The 19,949-nt window shown below is 51.6% G+C and overlaps 1 protein-coding gene across 3 annotated transcripts; it reads right to left on the bottom strand.

Moving 5' to 3' along the window:
• Window positions 1-1,032: 1,032 nt before the first annotated feature.
• MTCH1 (mitochondrial carrier 1) lies at window positions 1,033-18,455 on the bottom strand. Of its 3 annotated transcripts, none has more exons than XM_036916163.2 (12): window positions 18,092-18,435; window positions 14,247-14,331; window positions 10,866-10,972; window positions 10,377-10,454; window positions 9,946-10,003; window positions 9,554-9,605; window positions 7,955-8,014; window positions 5,581-5,725; window positions 3,493-3,540; window positions 3,245-3,312; window positions 2,895-2,970; window positions 1,033-1,868 (listed from the first exon to the last, which is right to left on the bottom strand). In XM_036916163.2, the coding sequence occupies exons 1-12, from the start codon at window positions 18,410-18,412 to the stop codon at window positions 1,797-1,799; spliced, it is 1,170 nt and encodes a 389-aa protein (XP_036772058.1). In that variant the 5' UTR covers window positions 18,413-18,435; the 3' UTR covers window positions 1,033-1,796. The 3 variants fall into 3 exon arrangements, with proteins under 3 accessions (XP_036772058.1, XP_036772059.1, XP_036772060.1); XM_036916164.2 differs by having other exon boundaries at window positions 5,632-5,725; window positions 18,092-18,434; XM_036916165.2 differs by lacking the exon at window positions 14,247-14,331 and having other exon boundaries at window positions 18,092-18,455.
• Window positions 18,456-19,949: the final 1,494 nt, after the last annotated feature.

The raw sequence follows: 19,949 nt of genomic DNA, 5'->3' as shown, positions 1-19,949 counted from the left end.
AGGGTTTGAGGGTAGAGCAACAGGAAGAAGTTACCCCAGAACAGTGGTCAGTGCTGTGGGAAACCACACTGGGCTGCAGAAAGGTAATGAGCCATGAGGCAGACATGCCTCTGATGGGCCTTCCTGCTCTCAAGTGGCGCCAGCAAGGCCTGGCCTGCTCCCCTTGCGATGTGCTCTCCTTCCCTGTCACTCCAGCCGTCTGAAGTGAGTAAAAGACCTTAGTGGCCTCAAGTGATGTATACTTACAGACCCCACCCAAGCATTCTCCTGCGTTCCTGGGGAGCAAGGATACTTGAGTCAATTGTTTCTAGGGCATTGGGGAAAACCAGCTCTGCACAAGCATCTCAGAGGCCTTCCCTGGAGGTAACTTAGCCCTGACCAGTGAGGAAGTATGACTAGTCACCAGACCCCAACTCTCTGAAGCCAGCTCCCCTGGAGCAGAGAAACACTTGGTGTCTCTGACACATATATCAGTATGCCCAGTTGGTATTCCTCAACTGGCAGTCAAACCCCATTAGATGGAAGCCAACAGTTTCCAGGGACAAGCATGTTCCACTTCTAAGTTTTGCTTATTTACAGACCCTGAGCAGAGGCAAATGGAAGCGAGGTCTGCCTTTTCCAGAGAAGGCAGAGCTCAGTGCTTCAGCTGGGCCCATGTCTACCCCTTCTGCTACGTGACCAATACACCAAGTGACACTCGGTAAAACCTGAGAATGTCATCTGCAAACAGAGATGGCAGAGGTTTGGTGGAATGTTTGCTGAACTTGGGGGAGACTTAAGGGAAGTCTCCCTGGTAAGGCTTATGCACTAGTTGCTGCTCTGTGAACTGGCATCCTGGCCTTTGTAATTCAGAAAATCAACCAGTATCTCCCTTTGAGGATGATCTATGCCACGCCCTGGCACATCTCATCCCCCAGCTGGGCTGCCCAGCCCTGTCGCTTTATAGCACCATCTCACACAAACACAAAGAACTGAGAAGGAGTCTGCAGATAGTTTTTCAGCTCATAAAAATAAGAGACTCCCCACCAATGCTCCAAATCACCACCAATACATTTATTTGAAGAAGAAAGGATCAAATCTTATCCAGAACTTTTCAGTTGGGTAGGATAAGACACACTGATCTGCCTACTTCTGGGTGTTCACAAATGCACAGGTCACCAGCGCCTGCTTGTGAGGCTTCACCATTAAACTGACAAGCATTTGATGAAGGAGACACAGTCTGAGCAGTCACATGATTTCCCATTAGAAGGTGCTGCCTTCATATCAGAAAACTAGTGTTGAAAAAAACCAAGGCGGAACCTGGCAATAGTTCCTAGCACAGGCCTGGACATGATGGTGGCCTTGCGAAAGGGGTCACGCCCTATTTACATAGCAGGAGAGTGACGCTCCCAGGTGAGCTGCAGGATGAGAGCTGGGGCTGACTTGGGCGTGAGCAGGGGGTGCGATCTGACCCCACGAGCCTTTTCCCATCCAACTGGGCCTCCACAGCCATTCTCTGGCCCCCTAGACAAGGCAGACTCAGTAAATCTGCACAGGAAGAGCATTCTGCCTCAATCTCACAGCCCCACCCCACCTTCCCTGCATCCTAACAGGTGACCAATCCATCGGGGGCCGCCTCACCCCCACTCAAACCCTGTTGCTGGACAGACACATGGCAAATATGGAAACCGAAGCCCAGCTGGCTGGAGCACATCTAGGTTTTGCTGGGTTGAAGTCATCTTACAGGTGCCTGAGATGATCAGGACTCACTCACGGTGGCCAGGCTGAGACCGCATGTGTTTTTCAGGTGATTCAGGTTACTCCAGGGCAAAGCACGATCCTGACGACACTCGGCGGAAAAGCAAGCTGGAGCCGCGGAAGAGCTGGCCCTGCATTGGAACGGTCAGTCAGTGAAAGGGGAGGCCATGCTTCTCGTCCCACCCCAGAGCAAGGCCAGTGTAAACCAAAGAAGGGTCCGCAGCTCAGAAACCCCAGGGTCAGGGGTGGGATGCCTAGGCTCGCGTTTCTGCAGGGCAAGGTCAGAACCTGTCCTGTGCTGATGCACGAGAGAGGTTCTCTTCATGCCACGGGGCTTTCAATGTCCACGGGGATCCTCAGCAGGAAACCCTGGAGAGGAGACTCCCTACCCTTCTGGCTTCTGACTCCTCCAACGCCCATGGGACATGATGCATGTTGACTTGACAGAGTTGTTGGGAAAAACTCTGTCTTTTGCCTCCTCACTTCCCTCCCATGTGTCATCGTCTCAACTTTGTGGCCATTAAGTGCGCTGGCTCCTCCCCAGGCCACTGCCTCACTTTACTTACAGGCAAACCAAGGCCAGGAAGAGGCAAGGACGTGTCCTGGGCCAGTTTCCTGGATCCTTGACTCCTGGGTCCAAGAGCCAGCAGGAGGGCGCTCAGAGCACAGAACACAAAAACCCAAAGACCAGCACCCTTGCCAGGTTCACCACCTGGCCCAGGTCAACCTCAGGCTCTCCTGGGCACCAGGGACATCCTGCAGGAGTGGCGGTCAGCCTCCAACATGCCAGCGCCTGTCAGGAACTGTTCGTAGCTCTTGCACTTTCAGCTTGTGTTACCCGAGGTATAAGAAGTCCCTGGGCTTCCCCGCTACCCCATGGCCACCCTCATACTTGCTCTAAGAGTTTGAGTAGAAAAGGAGACCTGGTCTGCTGTATAATTTAAGTAAATTCCTATCTAACTACCTCAAATCTTTTCCAAAAGTAAGTGAAAATTTAATTTACATGCCTTAAATTGAGAGTCTATATTCTCTTTATGCTCCCTGCTCACAACACTGGATTCCACGACAACCCTTATTTTTCATTGCAATGAAGAAATCTACAAAATCATTTTATCTGGTTGACGTGGCAGGAACGGGAAAAGGGGCTCCTTGCTTACCTGCACACTAAGGTACTTCCAGCAGTGGATCCAGGATTTGAACACTGGGGAGTAAGGGGGGAGCCCGGCCTGTAGCCTGCCAGAAAAGAGAACATGACAGACCCAGACAACAACGGATGGATCAGCCAGGGAAAAGGAGAACTCAAGAGGGAATGGCTTGGAGCTGCCACCATACACATCCTGAAGCAGAGATTCATGCCAAAGGGGTGTGGTGAATCCCAGAGGAAGCCAGCGTGCCTCGTGGGCTGAGCTAACACACAGACCAGGCAGGAGGGCGCACAGGGCTGGCCAGCCCCAGCTGGGTCTCCCCAGCAGCCTTGGCAAGGAGCCTGTGGAGGGTGAACACCTACCCACAGTTGTTCACGGCCATGAGATCACCGACCAGCAGGAAGGGGTAGGTCAGCATGCTCACTGCAATCTGAAATCCAGTGAGATTCATGTCGGTGACCCACCCACTGACAGCTGCCACCCAGCTCAGAAGCAGGTACACACTGTGCCAAGACCTTACTGAGGCTTGCCTCCAGTCACCACCAGAGCTGGCCTCCTAACCCCCACCCAGGCCCACAGGGCAATCAGAAGGGCAGCTGGTATGACTTACCCCCATCACAAATTTGGTGTAGCTCCGGATGGCCAGGGCCTGGCTGAACTGAAGGGACAGAAAGGAAGACCAGTTTGCCACAGGTACCTCAGGACACAGCCTTCAGATATGCGGGCCCTTGCCCCATGCTGCCTGCTGTGCGGCCCCCTTCACCTTGCTCTCTACACTGGCCTCACGTGCCCGCTGCACAAACTGCATTGCCTCTGAGGGCCTGCCGGCAGCCTCCGTAGCCTTAGTCAAGGCCAAGAAATCAGGAGACAGAATTGGGATAGCCAGACTGAAGGGACTCCCGTGGCCCAGCTGGGGAGGGTGCAGAGCAGAAGTGAAGACTGGGTAAGTAGGACAACTGGCCTCTAGCTTGCGTGACCCTACCTAGCTGTGAATGCCAAGGGCTTGGCCTGTGTCTGCCGTGATCACTTTCCAGGGCCTGGCACACAGTCAGTGCCAAGTGCTCACCGAACGAGCAGATACCCACGCACCTGAACTACCACACAGATTCCCAGTCTGTAGCAAAAGGTGAGGGGCAACTTGGCTTCCTGCCACCACCTACCCCACCAATCTCTCACCCCTTTTAGACCCCCACCCCCAACTACTAAATTCTACTTTGCCCAGGAAATAGCCCCTAACTAGGAAGAGTGACTACCTACCCCTCAGCTTCCTGTGGCACAGCCGTCCCACCAGATGGATGCCCTGCAACCCTGGGGGAGGTTTGCTCAGCCCTCTGCTGCAGTGACAGCCTCATTTTAGCCTTTAAGCCACACAGACAAGCACTTGAAAAATACTTTCAATGAAACTGTTGACTGCTAGTGTTGGTAACGTTAAGTGCAGCAGCCCCTGGTCAAACAGCCAGATTGGAGGAAACCAATTGGCTCTGACACACAAGACATCCAGCTGTCCCAGCCTTGCTCTGTATGTGACATCAGCAGCTCACCCATCCACAAGGCCCCTAAGAAAGGACAGGGCCATGGGTATATGCTACTAAATGTAGATGGTAGCTGGTTCTCGACAGTCATTTGAATCTGCTTACACTGAAAGGCCAGTAAGACTCACCTATCCAAGTCAAATGGCCAGACATGGTTTCCCTTTGAGCAGAGGCTTACAGCTGTGGCAGGGCACTCCTCCCCACACAGACAAGTGCCCAGACCCCCAGACACACCGGATCACCATTCTGGGGCCCAGACACAGACACATGTAGACTATGAACCGCCCCCCCGCCGACACACACAGACAAGGTGATTCTGGCAGGCAGGTCCCCAGCCCCTCACCTATCCTCCTGGGGTCAGCAATCACTGCTGTTAGAAGGTCTATCTACCAGGAATCCCCTGCCCATCACTGTTCCCCAACTCTTATCTTAGTTCAGGGAGAATCATTTGACCCATCAGGTGCCCAGACCCCTTTCTTCAAGAGCCCTTCCAAAGGACCAAGGTCTCCAAATGCCTGACCCAACCTACTGAGAGGTATGTGTAGGCCACCACTAATAAAACAGTGAGGTGCACCTGTATGTAGCCGATACAAAAATGCTCAAGGGGAGAAGCACCCTCAGTCCGGTGCAGGTAAAGATCTAGTTGCAGCCCTGTTAATTCCCAGCTGATTGTCTCAGGAGAGCCCTTCAATCTCTGGGTCTCAATTCCTCTATCGGTAAAATGGGGTGTCACACCTGCCCTGTTCCCTTGACACTGGGGTGCCGTCAGGACTGAACATCAAAATGTCCACAAAAGGGTTTTGAAAAGCCTAAATAAAACATTAAGCAAAAGCTAAAGGGTTATTATTAGCTGGTCTCCCCCTTGACTTCCTGATCCCTAGTTGGGTCACTCCTCAAACCAGCCTCAGGTAAGCTGGTCTGTTTTATTTCTAAACATGAACTCCCCCAAGTCTGGTTACTGATCTTGAACCTCATCTCTTAGGGCCATTCTCCTTGGAGGCAAAGCTGATGTGGGACAGCCAGAGGTCATCTGCTCAGACTGCTCCCCAGAGGCCCTCTCTAACCCTCAGGGCCTGGTGCTCAGAACCCCAGAGCCCCTGAGTCTGTCCCAGACCCCTGGCATCAGCAGTGCATGGAAAGATGGACAAGTCCTTGTTCCAACCAACCTGGGAACCTGGATTCTGGTCGTTTCCCAGCCCCCCTGGGGTGTCACTCACGCTGTCATCCACCAAGTAGGCATTGATGAAGTGGGCCAGCAGGTTACAGCCCCACAAGAAAACCACATCTCCCAGGAGGTGAGGGATTAAGCCACTAAAAAACAAGGTGAGTGAAGATAAGCAGAGAAGGAAGGGTACATTTCCTGGGTGCTCCACACCCAGGAAGCAGGTAGGGATGTTCCAAGCTCAAAACTTCAGCATATCCAGTGGCACAACCACAGGAAAACAGCCTGCAGGGGCCCTGGGGAAGGCACACTGCCACCATACCAAGAAGGTAGTGTGCCTTTCTCCATGGGGGGTGTTATATCCCACATCTGACATCACAAGTTAGTTTAGGGTCTCACAGATGGTTTTCAAACCACAGAAGCCAGTCCTCAAAATGCAAATATTGCTCACTTTGGGATTTGCAGATGCAGATTATGAAAGAGTGCTTATACGTTCGTAGATTTCTCCTGGCTTCTTTACCTAATCAACTCTCACAGAACACTTTGCTCAATTCATCTGTTGTTTTCACCCCTATAATGTTCCATCAAAGACATTCCATACAAGCTTTGCAGGGAGGGCTGACTTGTAAAGTGATGGCCTTTAGGATAAACAGCTCTATAAACTGATATGAAGATTCTCTAAAACACAGTGCTGAAGAGAGAAAACCAGATTAAGAACAATGGATCCTATGTGCTACTTGTGGGTTTTTTCTTTTTTTTGCTTGTTTAGATATGAAGTGACTTGGAAAGATCCCAAAAGAATAGCTCTCTCCTGGGAGGGGAGGCAGAACTGTGATTTTGAAGTTTAAAGAATGTTTTTACAAAATCTTTGAAAAGTTCAAAAGAATTACTCAACACGTCTATTTTATGAGGGATATTAATAAATGAACCTTCATGAACATTATTTCCAAATTTGTTGCCTCCACCTATGCTCATATTTGACTTCTTACATACCTTTTGGTGCTTTTTGAGTACTGTAACATGTACAGGTATCAGCTGTTCCACAAGCATGTGATAAAAAAAGAGAACTCAATGGGTGAGCATTTTCTGTGGGAATCCTATCCACACACCAAACAGAAATATACAGTAAGTGTGAAAAATGCCAAGGTGGTGATGTGTGGTTTTTTAAGGTCTGACGTACTAGTTACACAGAAAATATTTGTTCATGTTTTTATACGTTTGTGTGTATACAAATCAAAGTTTGTCGATCTTGGCACTACAGACGTGTAGGGCCAAATAATTCTTTGTTGTGGGGACTCACCCCTACCTTACAGGACATTTAGCAGCATACCTGGCCTCTACCCACTAGATGTCAGTTGTGACAAACAAAAGGTATCTTCAGACATTACCAATGTCCCCGGCAGGCAAAATCACCTCCTATAGCTATAGGATACATATTTTTACATACATGTACCTACAAAAACAGGTGAAAACCCCATACGGATGTGCACACACACACACATGCCTACATGTAGTTTTTCCTTGATTAAACAAGGGAGCATAAATACAACACCTGGCCAACTACAAAATCCCATTATGAGTTAACAGAGAGACCCATACCTAGTACACTGTGTTCATAATTTGCATGTATGTCACTGAGTAGACCTTAAAAAGGCAAAAAAAAGATACTTGGCTTTTGGGTTCCATTTGTGGGCTATCCTGTCTGAACAGTCTTTTCGCTATGAGCTTTCTTTATATGTGACACCAAGGAGGGCAGGCAGTATATGGTCCTTGGGAGACCAGGTGCCCTGCTGTCAGCTCATCTGCAGAAACACTGGCCCGGCAGGGCCCGGTTTTCTTACTTTTTGAGAGAAGCCACAGTCAAGAAATACAGATTGTTACATGAAATATCCTAAATGTTCAATGTAAAGAACTTATTTGTCAGAAATGCTGTGTCAAACAGAATCCATCAGCTGGAGTCAGCCTGTGGCTGCCAGTGCCCAACCCTCATCCAAGTCACAGATTTGCAGTTATCTCTCAGCAGTGAAACCAAAGCCGATGAAGTGCCCTGGCTCGTGGAGACCAGCCCCACACTCACCCCTAGCCCTGGGGCAAATGGACAGGGCGGGGGGCAGTGGTCAGTCTGTCTGTCCAGTGTGCTGGACAAACAGTACCATTTCTGTGTGAGCTGTGACCTGGAAAGGGCTCAACAGCTCTGGCCCCGAAGATCTGTAGCTCAACATGCCATGGAGCTCTCTGGAGCCAGAGTGTAGCTACTCAGTGGGGGCAGAGCCCTGTGGTTAGTCTGAGGCCAAGAGCTGTGGCCTGAGAGGTTGAGAAGGCACCTGTTAGTAGAGCCATGCCCTATGGCCGGTTATAGGGTGTATAAACTCACGTACACAAAGAATCCCAGCAGCCCTTCCTCTTTGAAAATCTTCCCGATGGAACTCAGCACGCCACTGTGAAGAAGCCAAGACAGGGATATGAGGTCACCCAACACCTTAGAGAAGCCCACGATGTGCTGGTGAGGAGCACAGCCCACCACCCCTGCTCAGAGTCATCCAGTCCTGGCTGGGATGGGGAAGGGAGATTCTCTGTTAGCAAGCAGAGCCCAAGTGCAGAAGTTCAGAGAACTCCTGTTTGGGGGTGAGGGGGCAATCGACACAGTTCATGGAGATGGAGAAACCTTAACCCCACACAGGGTCAGAACCCTGTCAATTCTCTAGTGCCATTTTCTGTGGTTCTGAAATTTAGCAATGTACCTTCCAGCCTGGGCTGCTGCAAAGGCAACAGGCCCTTCTCCTGCCTGGTCCTAGTGCTCAACTCCAGCTGAACCACCTTCTGGCAGAGAAGCCTGCATGCCTGATAGGGAGCAGGAGAGGTGGCAAATGGAGAGAATCACATTCCCAGAGGGTAGAGAGGAAACACAGGCCTGTAGCACTAAGCCCTGGATTCAGACTGCCCAGGTGCAGCCCGGGAAAAGGCATCTGGCCCTCCTCAGCAGGTAGCTCGGAGATCAGAGAACAGGCTGTCGGGTCTTAGATATACAATGCAAAGGAGGCTCAAGAGCAATCTCTGTGACCTGTGACTAGCGATGCCCAGTGGTCTGCCCTGCATGGAGGCTCTGCTGAGCCTAGGTGGCAAGGGTGGCCTAGGAGAAAAACAGTGGGAGCCAAAGCCCTGCCAAGCCCCACTACCCTTCTCAGAACAGTGGCTCGGCCCACTGGGCTGAGCGAGATACCCCCTCCTGGTCCCGGCTACCAGCCTTGCATTTCAATCTGGGGGAATGGACTGATTTCCCATTAGTGAACCCCAAATGAGATGCCATGGCAGCCAAGCTTCCCGGGGCAGTGGTTCCACAGGTCAGCTGCAAAAAACTGAACTCAGGAAATGAGACTCAGAGAAGGTTAACAGAAGCCTCCTACCACATGCCTCCAGGATCTGCCTCCTGTCCCACACTGAGCCTCAGAGGGGCCAGGAGGGTATAACGCCACAGGGAGGGGCTACGTCAACACAGCCATGCCCCCACCGCACTTAGCTCAGTAAGAGGCATGGCAGATGTCGGGTAAATATCTGGCAAGCCATTGAGATGAGTCCCACACCCACAGGGCAGACATCCTCTTAGCAGACAATGTCATGAGGTATAAACTGGGTTCTCTGACAGATGCAGAGACTGCATAACCTAAGGGGTCCAGGAGGAAACCCTACCTGAGTCCTAAGATTCAGCTCTGGTGCCAGAACGCCTAGCTAAGCCAACTCCCATCCCACTCACCCCCTCTGCAGGGAATCTAGGCTTATCCAGGGCAGCCCCAGCCAAAAGATAGAGAAGAGAAAATGCCCCTGGACTCGGGCCATGGAAGCCACCACCACATTCCTCTGAAGCCATCACATTAGAACTAGGGCAGAAAAGGGGCAGTGACTGACCCAGCATGGCCCGTCCTGGCAGACTCTGAATGGTGATGGGGCCACTCCTGCCAACCCTGAGAAGAATTACCCACCTGTATTTGGCCTCCCGTCCCACAAACTGGACCATGCAACGCATTGAGATGACTGAAGAAAAAGAAAACACACAGGTGACAGGTGGCCAAAGCCACTTGACACCCAGCTGTGGGGTGCCTGGTGCTGTGGCCACTGGGCAACATGGCCTGTGTTAGAGTGCAGGAGGGAAGGTGGGCCCCTGGGATTCCCCATCATACCCCAGCACAATGGATCCTATTCTGCCTGTGAAGAGCCGCAGCTCTCTTTAGACAGGACTCCTAGCCACTATCCTGAGCGGGGTTCCAACAGAATACCGCCCCACTACCACTTCCCAGACATCCCACCGCTGCCTGCCTACAGTCCCCATGGGGCCACCCCACAGCTGAGATGCAGTCTCCAAGAGGCAGCTCACCATGCAGGGGGTGGGCCAACATGCGGGACACACACTGCATCATCATCTCATAGGAGGTCTGCAAGAGAGCAGAGGGTGGGGACTTGGGCCAGCCTGTCTCCGGAACTGGCACTCAGGAGAGGCACAAACTCTTATGGCAGAAAAACCAGGATCCCCCAGCCCTGCGTGGGGTCATTCTACCTCGGATGGTCCCATTTGTCATCCACCCCCAATTCCCTCCACCCAGAGATCTGCTGGGGTCCATGCCAGGTCCTGTGGCAGCAGAGAGGTTTTCTGGGAGTCCCTGCAATCTCCACTCTGACTTTCCAAATCCCTCCCCACCCACACACAAAGAGGACCCAACTCTGTGACTCTTTAAGGACCTGCCGACTTGGCCGTAAGGAGTAATCAGACACTCTTCCAGGGCCTCTCCTTCAATTCCAGATACCCACCTCCTTCACTACTTTCTTCAGGGAAGTCTTCATGTCATCCTTGTTGGAAACCTGCTCAATCTCATCCGGAGGGAAAACCTGAGAGACCAAAAAAACAAATGAGGGTCAAAATCAAAGTACTGCTATGCCTTTTAAATTTAACTCTTAAGGGTCACAGATGGCAGGAATCAGCTCCTAATGCTTCCTCTGTAGTGTCCACTAGCCAGTCCTACCGCAGGCAACCCCCAGGGCTGGAGCTTGGGGGAAAAAGACCCCCACCTGGTATCACAGTTGTGGCAAAGTGGGAGGACTGTGGGGCAAGAGCCCTCCCAGTCAAGGAGACCCAGCACTGGACCACCAGGGTGCTTGGAGCCCGGCTATGGTGCTGGGGTGGAGACCTGAGCAGCCTGGGAGCAGAGAGGCTGGACCAGTGCACACAACTGCCTCTGAGAGTGGCAAAGGCCTCGGGGATACTGTGGGCCACGGCTCCCGGCCTCATCCTGGGCTCACCTTCTTCATGCTGCCCCGGGTCACGGTGGACAGGGCGTTAGACATCAAGCGGGGGCTCAAGCCTCGGAACAGCCCTATCTTCCCATCCACTTGCACAATGTACTTGGCTACAAGAAAGCAGAGGTGGCAGTGTCACGCCCAGCCTAGACACACCCACTCCAGGTTCACATACACACCCAGACCAGATGCAGCCTGTCCCTTAGTACAAGCTGCCTTCAATTACAAAAGGAAGCATCCACCTAGGACCCCAGAAACAATCAGGTCCCACCCCCAAATGTCTTCTCTAGCCCATTTCTTTTAGTAAAACCTTCAAAACACATTTCTGACAAGTTCACTCATTTCCTTTTTTCTTGGCTTTAAAAAACCTATTTGGCAAACTCAGCTACAGTTTTTCAACTCAGCAGTTTAAGTGCTGCAACCCAGAAACCAATTCTGCTGCTTATAAAAAAATGTTTTTTGGGTGTGTGCAAGAAGAAAAGGAAAAAGGCAGACAGTGCCCACAGGCAATGAAGTTTCCAATCTAAGGTGGGAAAAAGGAAAGGAAGGGCTCCCAGAAGGAAGGCTCCAGGGTGTCCCAAGCATGCCACAGACAGGGCTGTCCCCACCCTCTCACCAGAACGCATCCCGGCACCCACTGGCATTAATCACAGGGTTGGGGGATGCTGGTGGAGAAGTAACTGAAACAGGCACTGAGGAACTATTTTATGGACAAAAACGTTATTAACGCAGTTCAAAAAGCTGGACCCCATTATGTGTGTAAGTCAGCGTTTTTTCACTACATCTCTAAAAGGATTCCTTCCTTAATGTTTTATTGTTTTATTCAGTATCAACTTTTTATGTTTAAAAAGGTGATGTATTTTTACAAACATGTATACCCGGAAGCTAGAACGTTCAGACAATATGCTTCCCTTCCAGACCCATGACTTTAGCTCTCTAGCGCCACACAGCGGCAGGAACCAGCAAATGTGCCTTTATCTCTGCAACATGTCTGCCGACCCAGCAATTCAATGTCACTGCCAGCAGGAGCTTTCACTGGGCCCAAGAGCACCTGTTACCTGCGTATTTGGCTTCCTGAGATGGGGGGTGGGGCTGGAATGAGAAGAGTGGGAGGGGAGAGGACACTGGGCAACGTGGCAGGGCGCACGCTTCACAGAGTGAACAGGCAGAGGGAAGGTTTACTTTGGGGGAGGGGAGCTCCAGCGAGCAAAAGGATGAGCAGAGCAGCATAAAGCCTGAGCGTGATCTGAGCCAGACACGGCCTTTCTACTGATTTGCCCACCAGTAAAAAAAAAGGCAGCGTATTTCTCCCCACCTCAGAGATGATCATGAACAAGAGGAGGCATGCAGAAATGCTTCCAGAGCCTTTGTGAGCCCAAAGGGCCTCATGACTGGCCAGGGGCCCCAACATCCCCCGGTTTCTCTTCAGTCCCTGGAAAACTCCCTAGAAGTTCTGTTAGACCAAAGAACATCATGAGGGTTGTTGTGCTTTTCACCATGACATTGGGAGGAGTAGATCCTGTCCAGACAGCACCTAGACAGCACCTAGACATTGAGATATCGAGTCCCCACCCTGACTCAAGAGCAAATATGGTGGCTGAAAATGCCTAGTGGGCATTTGCTTACAACATCTGGACTGAAATAAACAGGGTGGGGAGGGGCACCTCAGAACTCTGCTCATGTGGGTCAAGACCTCTCTAGTTTGAGTTCTTTTGGGAATAGCTGCATGACATGAACACAGACACTCTGGGTTCTGACCGGGAGTTCCTCACGTGGCTAGAGCATGCAGACAAACCACAATGCAGGGGCTGGCAGCCACACCCCGGCTTCCCACATATCCAGTATTAACTTTGTATAAGGGCCTCCTTGTACAACTGTAGGGTGACTTCTTAATTCTGTAATTTCTCTCTCCCCTAAACTGACCATTTTTAAATAAAAACAAATAGGAGCACATTCCCCCACAAAACATGTTCTGCCTGGCCCCCGACTGTACTCAACACCACAGTGGCAAAACTGGAAGAATATGACAACAGATTCTGCCAACAGGGTGTGAAGTGAAAAAAGGTGACAGGAGGCAAAGCTCCAGGTTATTTGGCAGAAAGTTTTCAGGGAACATTCTAGACTGATCAAACAGGAAAGAGCAGAGGTAGAGGGAACATGAGGAGATCAGCCTGACTGTTGGGTGTGGAGAGCAAGGGCACATTCTTTTTTTTTTTTCTTTTGGTATCATTAATCTACAATTACATGAAGAACATTATGTTTACTAGGCTCACCCCTTCACCAAGTCCCCCCACATACTCCTTCACAGTCACTGTCCATCCGTGTAGTAAGATGCTGTAAAATCACTACTTGTCTTCTCTGTGTTGCACAGCCCTCCCCGTGCCCCCCACACACTATACATGCTAATTGTAATATCCCCTTTCTTTTTCCCCGCCCTTGTCCCTCCCTTCCCACCCATCCTCCCCAGTCCCTTTCCCTTTGGTAACTGCAAGGGCATTCTTAAAAGTCCAGTGCAGGTGGGTCTGGAAGGGCCAGTGATGGTGGATTTTAGGTCTTGGCCAGGTGGTGCCTGCAGGCCAGGGGATGAGCAGTGCAGGCAGCCAGGTGGATTTCACAGCATCAGGCAAGCACCACTGTAGTGGATTTCTTGATGGAAAGAACTCCAGGTAGGCAGAGCCTCGGGAAGTGAGGGTGAGGGTTGGGGGGGAACTGGGCAGAAGTGTCGATGGGGTGTGGGTGGAGGGTATGCTTGTATGAAGGGCCTGTGCGCTAAGAACGAAGAACGAGGAGTTCTTCAGAGGAGGAGTGTAGGGCCAGGGCAGTCAAGCAGCCTGCCTGAGCTCATGCAGGTGTTCAGGGCAGAGCAGAGGTGTAGTCAGACTCCTGTGCACTGGTCCAGACCCAGCGGCTGAGATGTCAGAGTGAGTAGGCACCACTACCTGCAGGGGACCGAGGATGAAGGAAAAGAACGCAGGAGGCCCAACAGGCCCCCTGCTTGGAGGAGCGGGAAAGCAGAAACACTGGTAACAGGGCAACACTGCTCAGAAGGCAGAAGGAAACCTCCAGCCCCTGCTTCCAGGTACAACCTGGGGCAGCGAGGATGGCAGGGCTCAGGGTTCTGGCTCAGCCCCCTCTCGGGCACCTGTCTGCCCCTCCTGCTGCCAGGAGCTGCAGGCAGAGGGGCTGGACCAAAGCTGCACTGTTCACCCGCTCCTGCCCTGAACCCTGCTGACTCTGGCCATGCTCTTCATCCCCTCCTCCACGCCAGCCGCGGCTCTGGGTGCCAAGCTGCCCAGCGTGCTCCCCAGGGCTAGCTGGGCTTGCTCCCTGGTTGATGCTTCTTTTTTGCCGGTGTGGGCTCTCCTGCCTGGGAAGCACACTCACCGTAGGTGAAGAAGCTCGGCAGATAGAGGACCTTCCTCCCCAGGACGTTGGTCCCAATGGTGGGGGGCATCGGCTCATGACCCACCTTCAGAATCAACAAATACAAAAGGAAGGTCAGATTCTACTGTTGATTCAGTCTCACTGCTTCTCATCTTTCCTAGGCATTTAACTCTTCTCCCACAAATTCTAAGGTTCCTGTTGATGTTTCCCCATCAAAACATACCCAAAATTTCATTGGTGTCTCTAACCACCAGCATATCATGTGATCTCCCAATGAACAGAAACACCTGGTCCCAGAAACCATGCTACTGCAGTCTGCATCACCCTCACCTCCCAACATTCCTACCTTCAAATTCCAGGTATATCCAGGGCAGAAACCCCCATTTTTAGGTACTTCAAACCCCATGCTCCTCTCAGAATAAATCTGTTATTTTCCTCTCCAGATAACAAACTTCAGTCTCCATCCCAAAGGTGGCAACATTAAAATGTATCACACCCAGTCTCAGTCCCAAACTTCAGACGGCTCAGCTCCAAGTAACCCACTACAAAGTTCACCCCACACTCAAATTTCTTACCATACCCACTGCAGACGCCAACAGACCTGACCCTCTCACTCCCAAAATAGAGCAAGCTGTTACCTCAAACCCCAGTTGCTCCCCAAACAATTGCTCACTGTATTCTGATCTTGAGCATCCCATATCCCTGTGACAGGATAACCCCATCTCTTTAAGGCTGTTATGACTCTTGCTGTACAGATGCTGGCTGTAATTAAGGTCTGTTAAGACTCACAGATGGGTGAAGGACCAAGCCACCTATACCCACTGTGTGGAGATGGGGATCTCTCTTGAAGGGGGAGGCCATGGGTTATGCTGCCAGTTAATGAGAAGAGAGACTCTCTCCGCTGCACGGCAGGAGGCAAGGGGTCTTGGACACTAGTCCTGTCCTTCAAAGCAGCCAACCAAGCCCAAGGAGCAGAGCAACTCCTCTTGGATGTGGAAAGCAGCAGGAAGAGCAGGGTTGGGAAGCTCTGACTTAAAAAAAATATATGCTCTCAGCATTTTCCTGGTTCAATTTGCTTTTTTTTTTCACCTTAGTCAATTGTTTTTGAAAGTCCAGACTATCCCTTGTGGATATGATTCTGAGCTATGTGACAGCCTACTGATTATAAATAAGAAACCCCCTCTGTGACAGGGACCTTCTTTTAATAAGATTTCTAGCCCAGAGGAGCTAGAGGGAAGGGATGAGCCAGCTGACCCAAGCAGTTACCCCCATCTTCTAGAACTTTCCCCTTCTGAGCTGAAAGCCTCAAGGGTCTAAGTTTTGTTTTGATTTTGTTCTCTTCTACAGGCAGATTCCCTTTATACCCTCGATTCCAAGTCTGAGCTACTGCTCTTTTGCTGTCTTACCCAGTCTAATCACAATTTGGGAGTTCCATCAATTTCAGTTTCACCCTTAAGGTGAAATCTGTATTTCTTCACCCCTATCCTCATGGCCCCAAATCTGTGGAATCTATTTTTTTAAAATTTCATCTGTGTTACCAAAAGCACAATGGCCGTATCTCACCCCTCTTCCCTTCACCATCAAATTTTTGTGATTTATGCCCAAGTCATACCCACCCAATTTCATCCCCAAATCTAACACAAGTTCTTACCATAGCCAAAGCTGAAGCTCTGTATTAGGTACTGGCAGAGCCAGTTAATCATCCTCAAATCTCTAACTCCTGAAACTTAACACCCACCAGCCCTGATCTGAGGCGCTGCATTCTAATTCACCTCATCTAGACAACCCCCCAAATCTGCCACTCACTTCTGCCACCCACCCCAAACTGGGATCCTCCTTTTTGCAAAATGTTAATCAGATTCCCAAGCTATGCCTGTTAAGACTTCACCCCAAAATATGTTCCACTCAGCACAAGATGGGTTCAAATTGGATAGGCCACCTCTGTCACCCTAACTGGGCTCACCCATCCTTACCTACCCACCATCTAGTTCTTCTCACCGTTTGGTCTCCCTCATGCCAATTCTCTCTTCAAATCACTCCTACACCAAATCTACCATGGTCCAAATGATAAAGCCACTTACCATTTCCTTCACATGAGGCCCCCCACTTGTGTGCCAGCATCATCCATTCCACAGACCCTCCTATCTGCCACCCTAAGAACCCAGCCCTTACCAATCCCACTCCACTAGTCAAAAACTTAGCTCCTAGAACTCTTACTTCCCATCTCAAGGATCACCAGTTTCAAAGTCCCAATTTCTTTACTAAACCTCCACTGCTGTACATATAAATTCTAATTCCAAAAGTAAAGCAACCCTGACTCCCAAATAACAACCATATACCAGACTTGACCTTCCCCCATCAGCCATTTCCAAATCTCAGTCACAGTCAGGTTCTAGTTAGGCACTCTCATGTCCCCGACTGAATCTCTTCCTTCCTTGTCATACTTCTGGTCACACTCCTCAGACCTGAGATTTCAATTACTTCCATTGGAGTCCCTCATTCCAATCGTTATCTCCCACCCTCTCAGGCCAATTATAAAGACACTAAATCTGACGTTCATTTGCCTCAGCTCAAATCAAACCTCAAATTTTGGTTGAATATCCATCTCAATTTTTAACCCCCAACCCTGACTCTTCTTAACTGGAAAAGTCTAGGCTAGTTTTCAAATATCAGTCCAGGCCGGAACCATCCCCAACTAAACAGTGCCCATGTCAGTCAGTCCCACCTCATTTTTCCAAACTATTTCCTCCACCCCACCTCCTTCCAACTCAATCTCTTTCTCAAGCAGCCCACTTCATCTGCAAGACACTGCTGGCTACCACCAAATATGCCAAATGCCCCTGTAATAGCTCCATTCCAAAAATATCCCCACCTTGGCTTCAGTTTCTGCCAGCCTCTACGTATCCTGCCACCCTTATCCCAACTGCCCCTTCTGCCCAGTTCCAATACTCCCATAACCCCTTCGGCCCATTCCCCCCAATGCAAGGGCTGCATTCCCATCTCCAGACCCTAACGGTGCCTTCCATTTTCTCCTCCAAGTGCGTCATCCCTTTCCCCCAAAAGCCTCTAAATCGCCACCACTCCCCTCCCCCATTGCGTCGCTCTCTTTCCCCCTCCCCCAAAACGCGTCACCCCGTCCCCTCCTCCCACCAAATCTGCCGTCGCCCTCAAATCCCGAGCCCCCATCTACAGCAAACCGCTACCTCTACCCTTCTATCCTTTGCCATCCCCGTCTTCTACCAAATTTCGTCACCATTAAATCCCACTGTCGCGCCCCCTTCGCCCCAGTCTGATGTCCTTTCTTTTCTCCTAAATTTGTGGCCCGGGCCCCCAGTCTTTTGTCCTCCCAAACCGCCTTATATTCACCTCTCTGACTTCTTGCTCCCCTCTACCCTAATACATGCTCCTCATCTTCTAAATATTTTGCAGGGGCTCTCAGTCCTCCTTCCCCCCTTCACCAAAATGTCTTGCTCCTTTCCCAATTCTGTGGCTTCTTTAACTCACCCCAAAACGCTGCCCCTTCCCTACTATTCCAAGTTCATCGCCTCCACTCCTTCATTCCCCCAAACCCATCCTATCGCCCTCAAGTCTGCATCCCCAAAATCTCGTTCCAAATTTGCCGCTTCTACCCCTTAAGCCCTCTCCCGCACCCTTACACCGTGCCCCCTGCATCAGTACACCCTTCAACGCTTTCCCCTCTCCCACTCCTTCGACCCATCAGATACGCCGTCCCCGCCCCTCTCCCCAAATGCGACGCCGCCGACTCCTCCGCCCCCGTCTTCCCCCGATCCCGGCCGGTCACCTTCACATCCGTCCCCCACCCCCACGGAGCCCTAGCCCCCCACCTGAATGAGCAGCTTCACGTAGAGCAGCGGGTGACTGAGCGCCGTCACGCCCGCGCCCAGCGCCACGAAAAGAGCCTCGGTGGTCGGGGCGTTGTCCCCGGAGCCCAGGCCCCCGGACGCGCCGTCCATCCTGCGGGCCGAGGGTTGCGCCGCAGGCCGAGGATGGCGCGGATGTGCGCGATGCGCGGGCGGCGGGTCGCGAGCCCGGGCCTCGACTCCCGCCGCCGCTCCGCCGCGAGCTCCGGCTCCGGCTCCTGCTCCCGCCATCCCTGCGGCGCCGCCGCGAGCCCAGGGCGCCACTTCCGGGTCCGAAGCCCCCATGGCTCCAGGCGGCGAGGTCACTCCCCATCACGTGACGGGAGGACGCCCCGCCCCTCGTGGCGTCAGCGGGCGGGGCCTGGACGCACCACTCGCGCCCGCGGGGGAGTGCGGCAGTGTCGCGTGGCGGGGGGTGCCCTGCGTGTGGGGCCCCCGGGGCTGGGTTGGGGCCTGACCTAACGTGGGGTTGCCAGCGGGAGGGTCAGTGGTGGCTGGCCTCCCGGGCCATGGGCTCGGAGACTGTGGAGGACGCTGCAGGCCGGGCGTTCCTCCGGGAGTCCACGAGAGCGTCCGGGCAGGGCTCGGTGGCTCTGCAAGCCAGATGCCCCCAGTATGGGCCGAGGCGCTTCCAAGCCCCCTCCCCGGCCTGGGGAGTTTTTCTCTGCAGGTCTGTGCCCGCCCCTTTGCGGCCTGGATCTCAGGCGGCGAGCTGAGCCCTTCCGCGGTCTCCAGTTGTGTCTTACCCTTTTCCTCTCCTCACCAGACCAAATCCAGTCGCCCCTCAGCGGCTGTGGTCACCCTCCTTTGCAGTTGAACCTTCGCGAACCTCCCTGAGAGCCTACGGTTAGAAAATGGGTTTGGTCGTAAGGTATTTGCCAATCTCCCTCACTAGAGGATGAGGGTTTAATCACTCAGTGTGAGCATATTTAGGCCCTGTGCTAGGCACCAAAAGTCTAATCTTCGTTAATGAAAATGAGTAATAAGAACTGACCCTTAAATCGCACTTACTATGTGCCTCTTTTTAAAGTGCTTTGCAACGTGTTAATTCAAGTGTATGAACCAGCAATCCTGTGAGGAAAAAATTTGTTACAGCTAGTGCTGTATTTGTTTGTAAATGTGCCCACCCACTAACGCCTAGAATAAGTGCCCTGCTGTTTGTGCGGGTACTAAAGAAAAGTTTCTGTTAAAACAGTAAGGAAAGGAATCATCGAGTATTCTAGAGTCTGCAGGGATGAAGCAATGGGGGGCCTGGTCCCTTTACCCCTGCTTATCCTGTGTTCCTTGTGAGAAAGTTGTTCAGAATAGACATCTGCCTTCTGACCACTTAGTCCAGGTTTCCTGCAGTCTGCCCTTCCCGATTGATTCCCATCCTGCATTGCCCCCTAAAAATCCACCTCCCTCCTTGCCACTCCTGACGACAAATATTCTATACACTTTGCCCTGCTGGTCTTCCTCCCTCCCTGCCTGTCTCCCTCTCCTTGGCCTCCCTAACCCAGGTTTGTTCTGTTCTGAATCACTACAAAGCCTGCTAGCCCTTTCAAGTTACTCTGTTGCCTCCTTCCAACACAACTTTCTTCATCAAACTCACCTCCTGCCCCCAGGACACTTGAAGGATTTCCTTTTGCCTGGATTCTGATTTAGCTTTCTTAACTGGGACCTTAAAGTCAAATTCATCCACTGCCTCATCTAACATTAAAGCACCATAATAAGTTTCTACCCAGAAGTCAGGTTTCCAGTTTTGGGGTTGGGGATGAGGGTTTACCTCACCTTCCTTCTGAAACTTTCTCACACAAACCTTCTCCTCTGGGTTTTTCCTCTC

Source organism: Manis pentadactyla, chromosome 16, assembly GCF_030020395.1.
Source record: "Manis pentadactyla isolate mManPen7 chromosome 16, mManPen7.hap1, whole genome shotgun sequence".
Taxonomy (NCBI): Eukaryota; Metazoa; Chordata; class Mammalia; order Pholidota; family Manidae; genus Manis; species Manis pentadactyla.
Note: the sequence above shows the minus strand (reverse complement) of the source record. Positions and strands in the feature narration are given on the sequence as shown.

Bases quoted from the DNA above. Each gene is read 5' to 3' on its own strand.
- MTCH1 (XM_036916163.2), bottom strand. From the start codon at position 18,412: ATGGGGGCTTCGGACCCGGAAGTGGCGCCCTGGGCTCGCGGCGGCGCC. The intron at 10,973-14,246 runs GTGAGTGTGCTT...GCTTTCTTGTAG, and splicing joins GCCGAGCTTCTTCACCTACG to CCAAGTACATTGTGCAAGTG. The intron at 9,606-9,945 runs GTGAGCTGCCTC...CTTTTTCTTCAG, and splicing joins GTTGGCCCACCCCCTGCATG to TCATCTCAATGCGTTGCATG.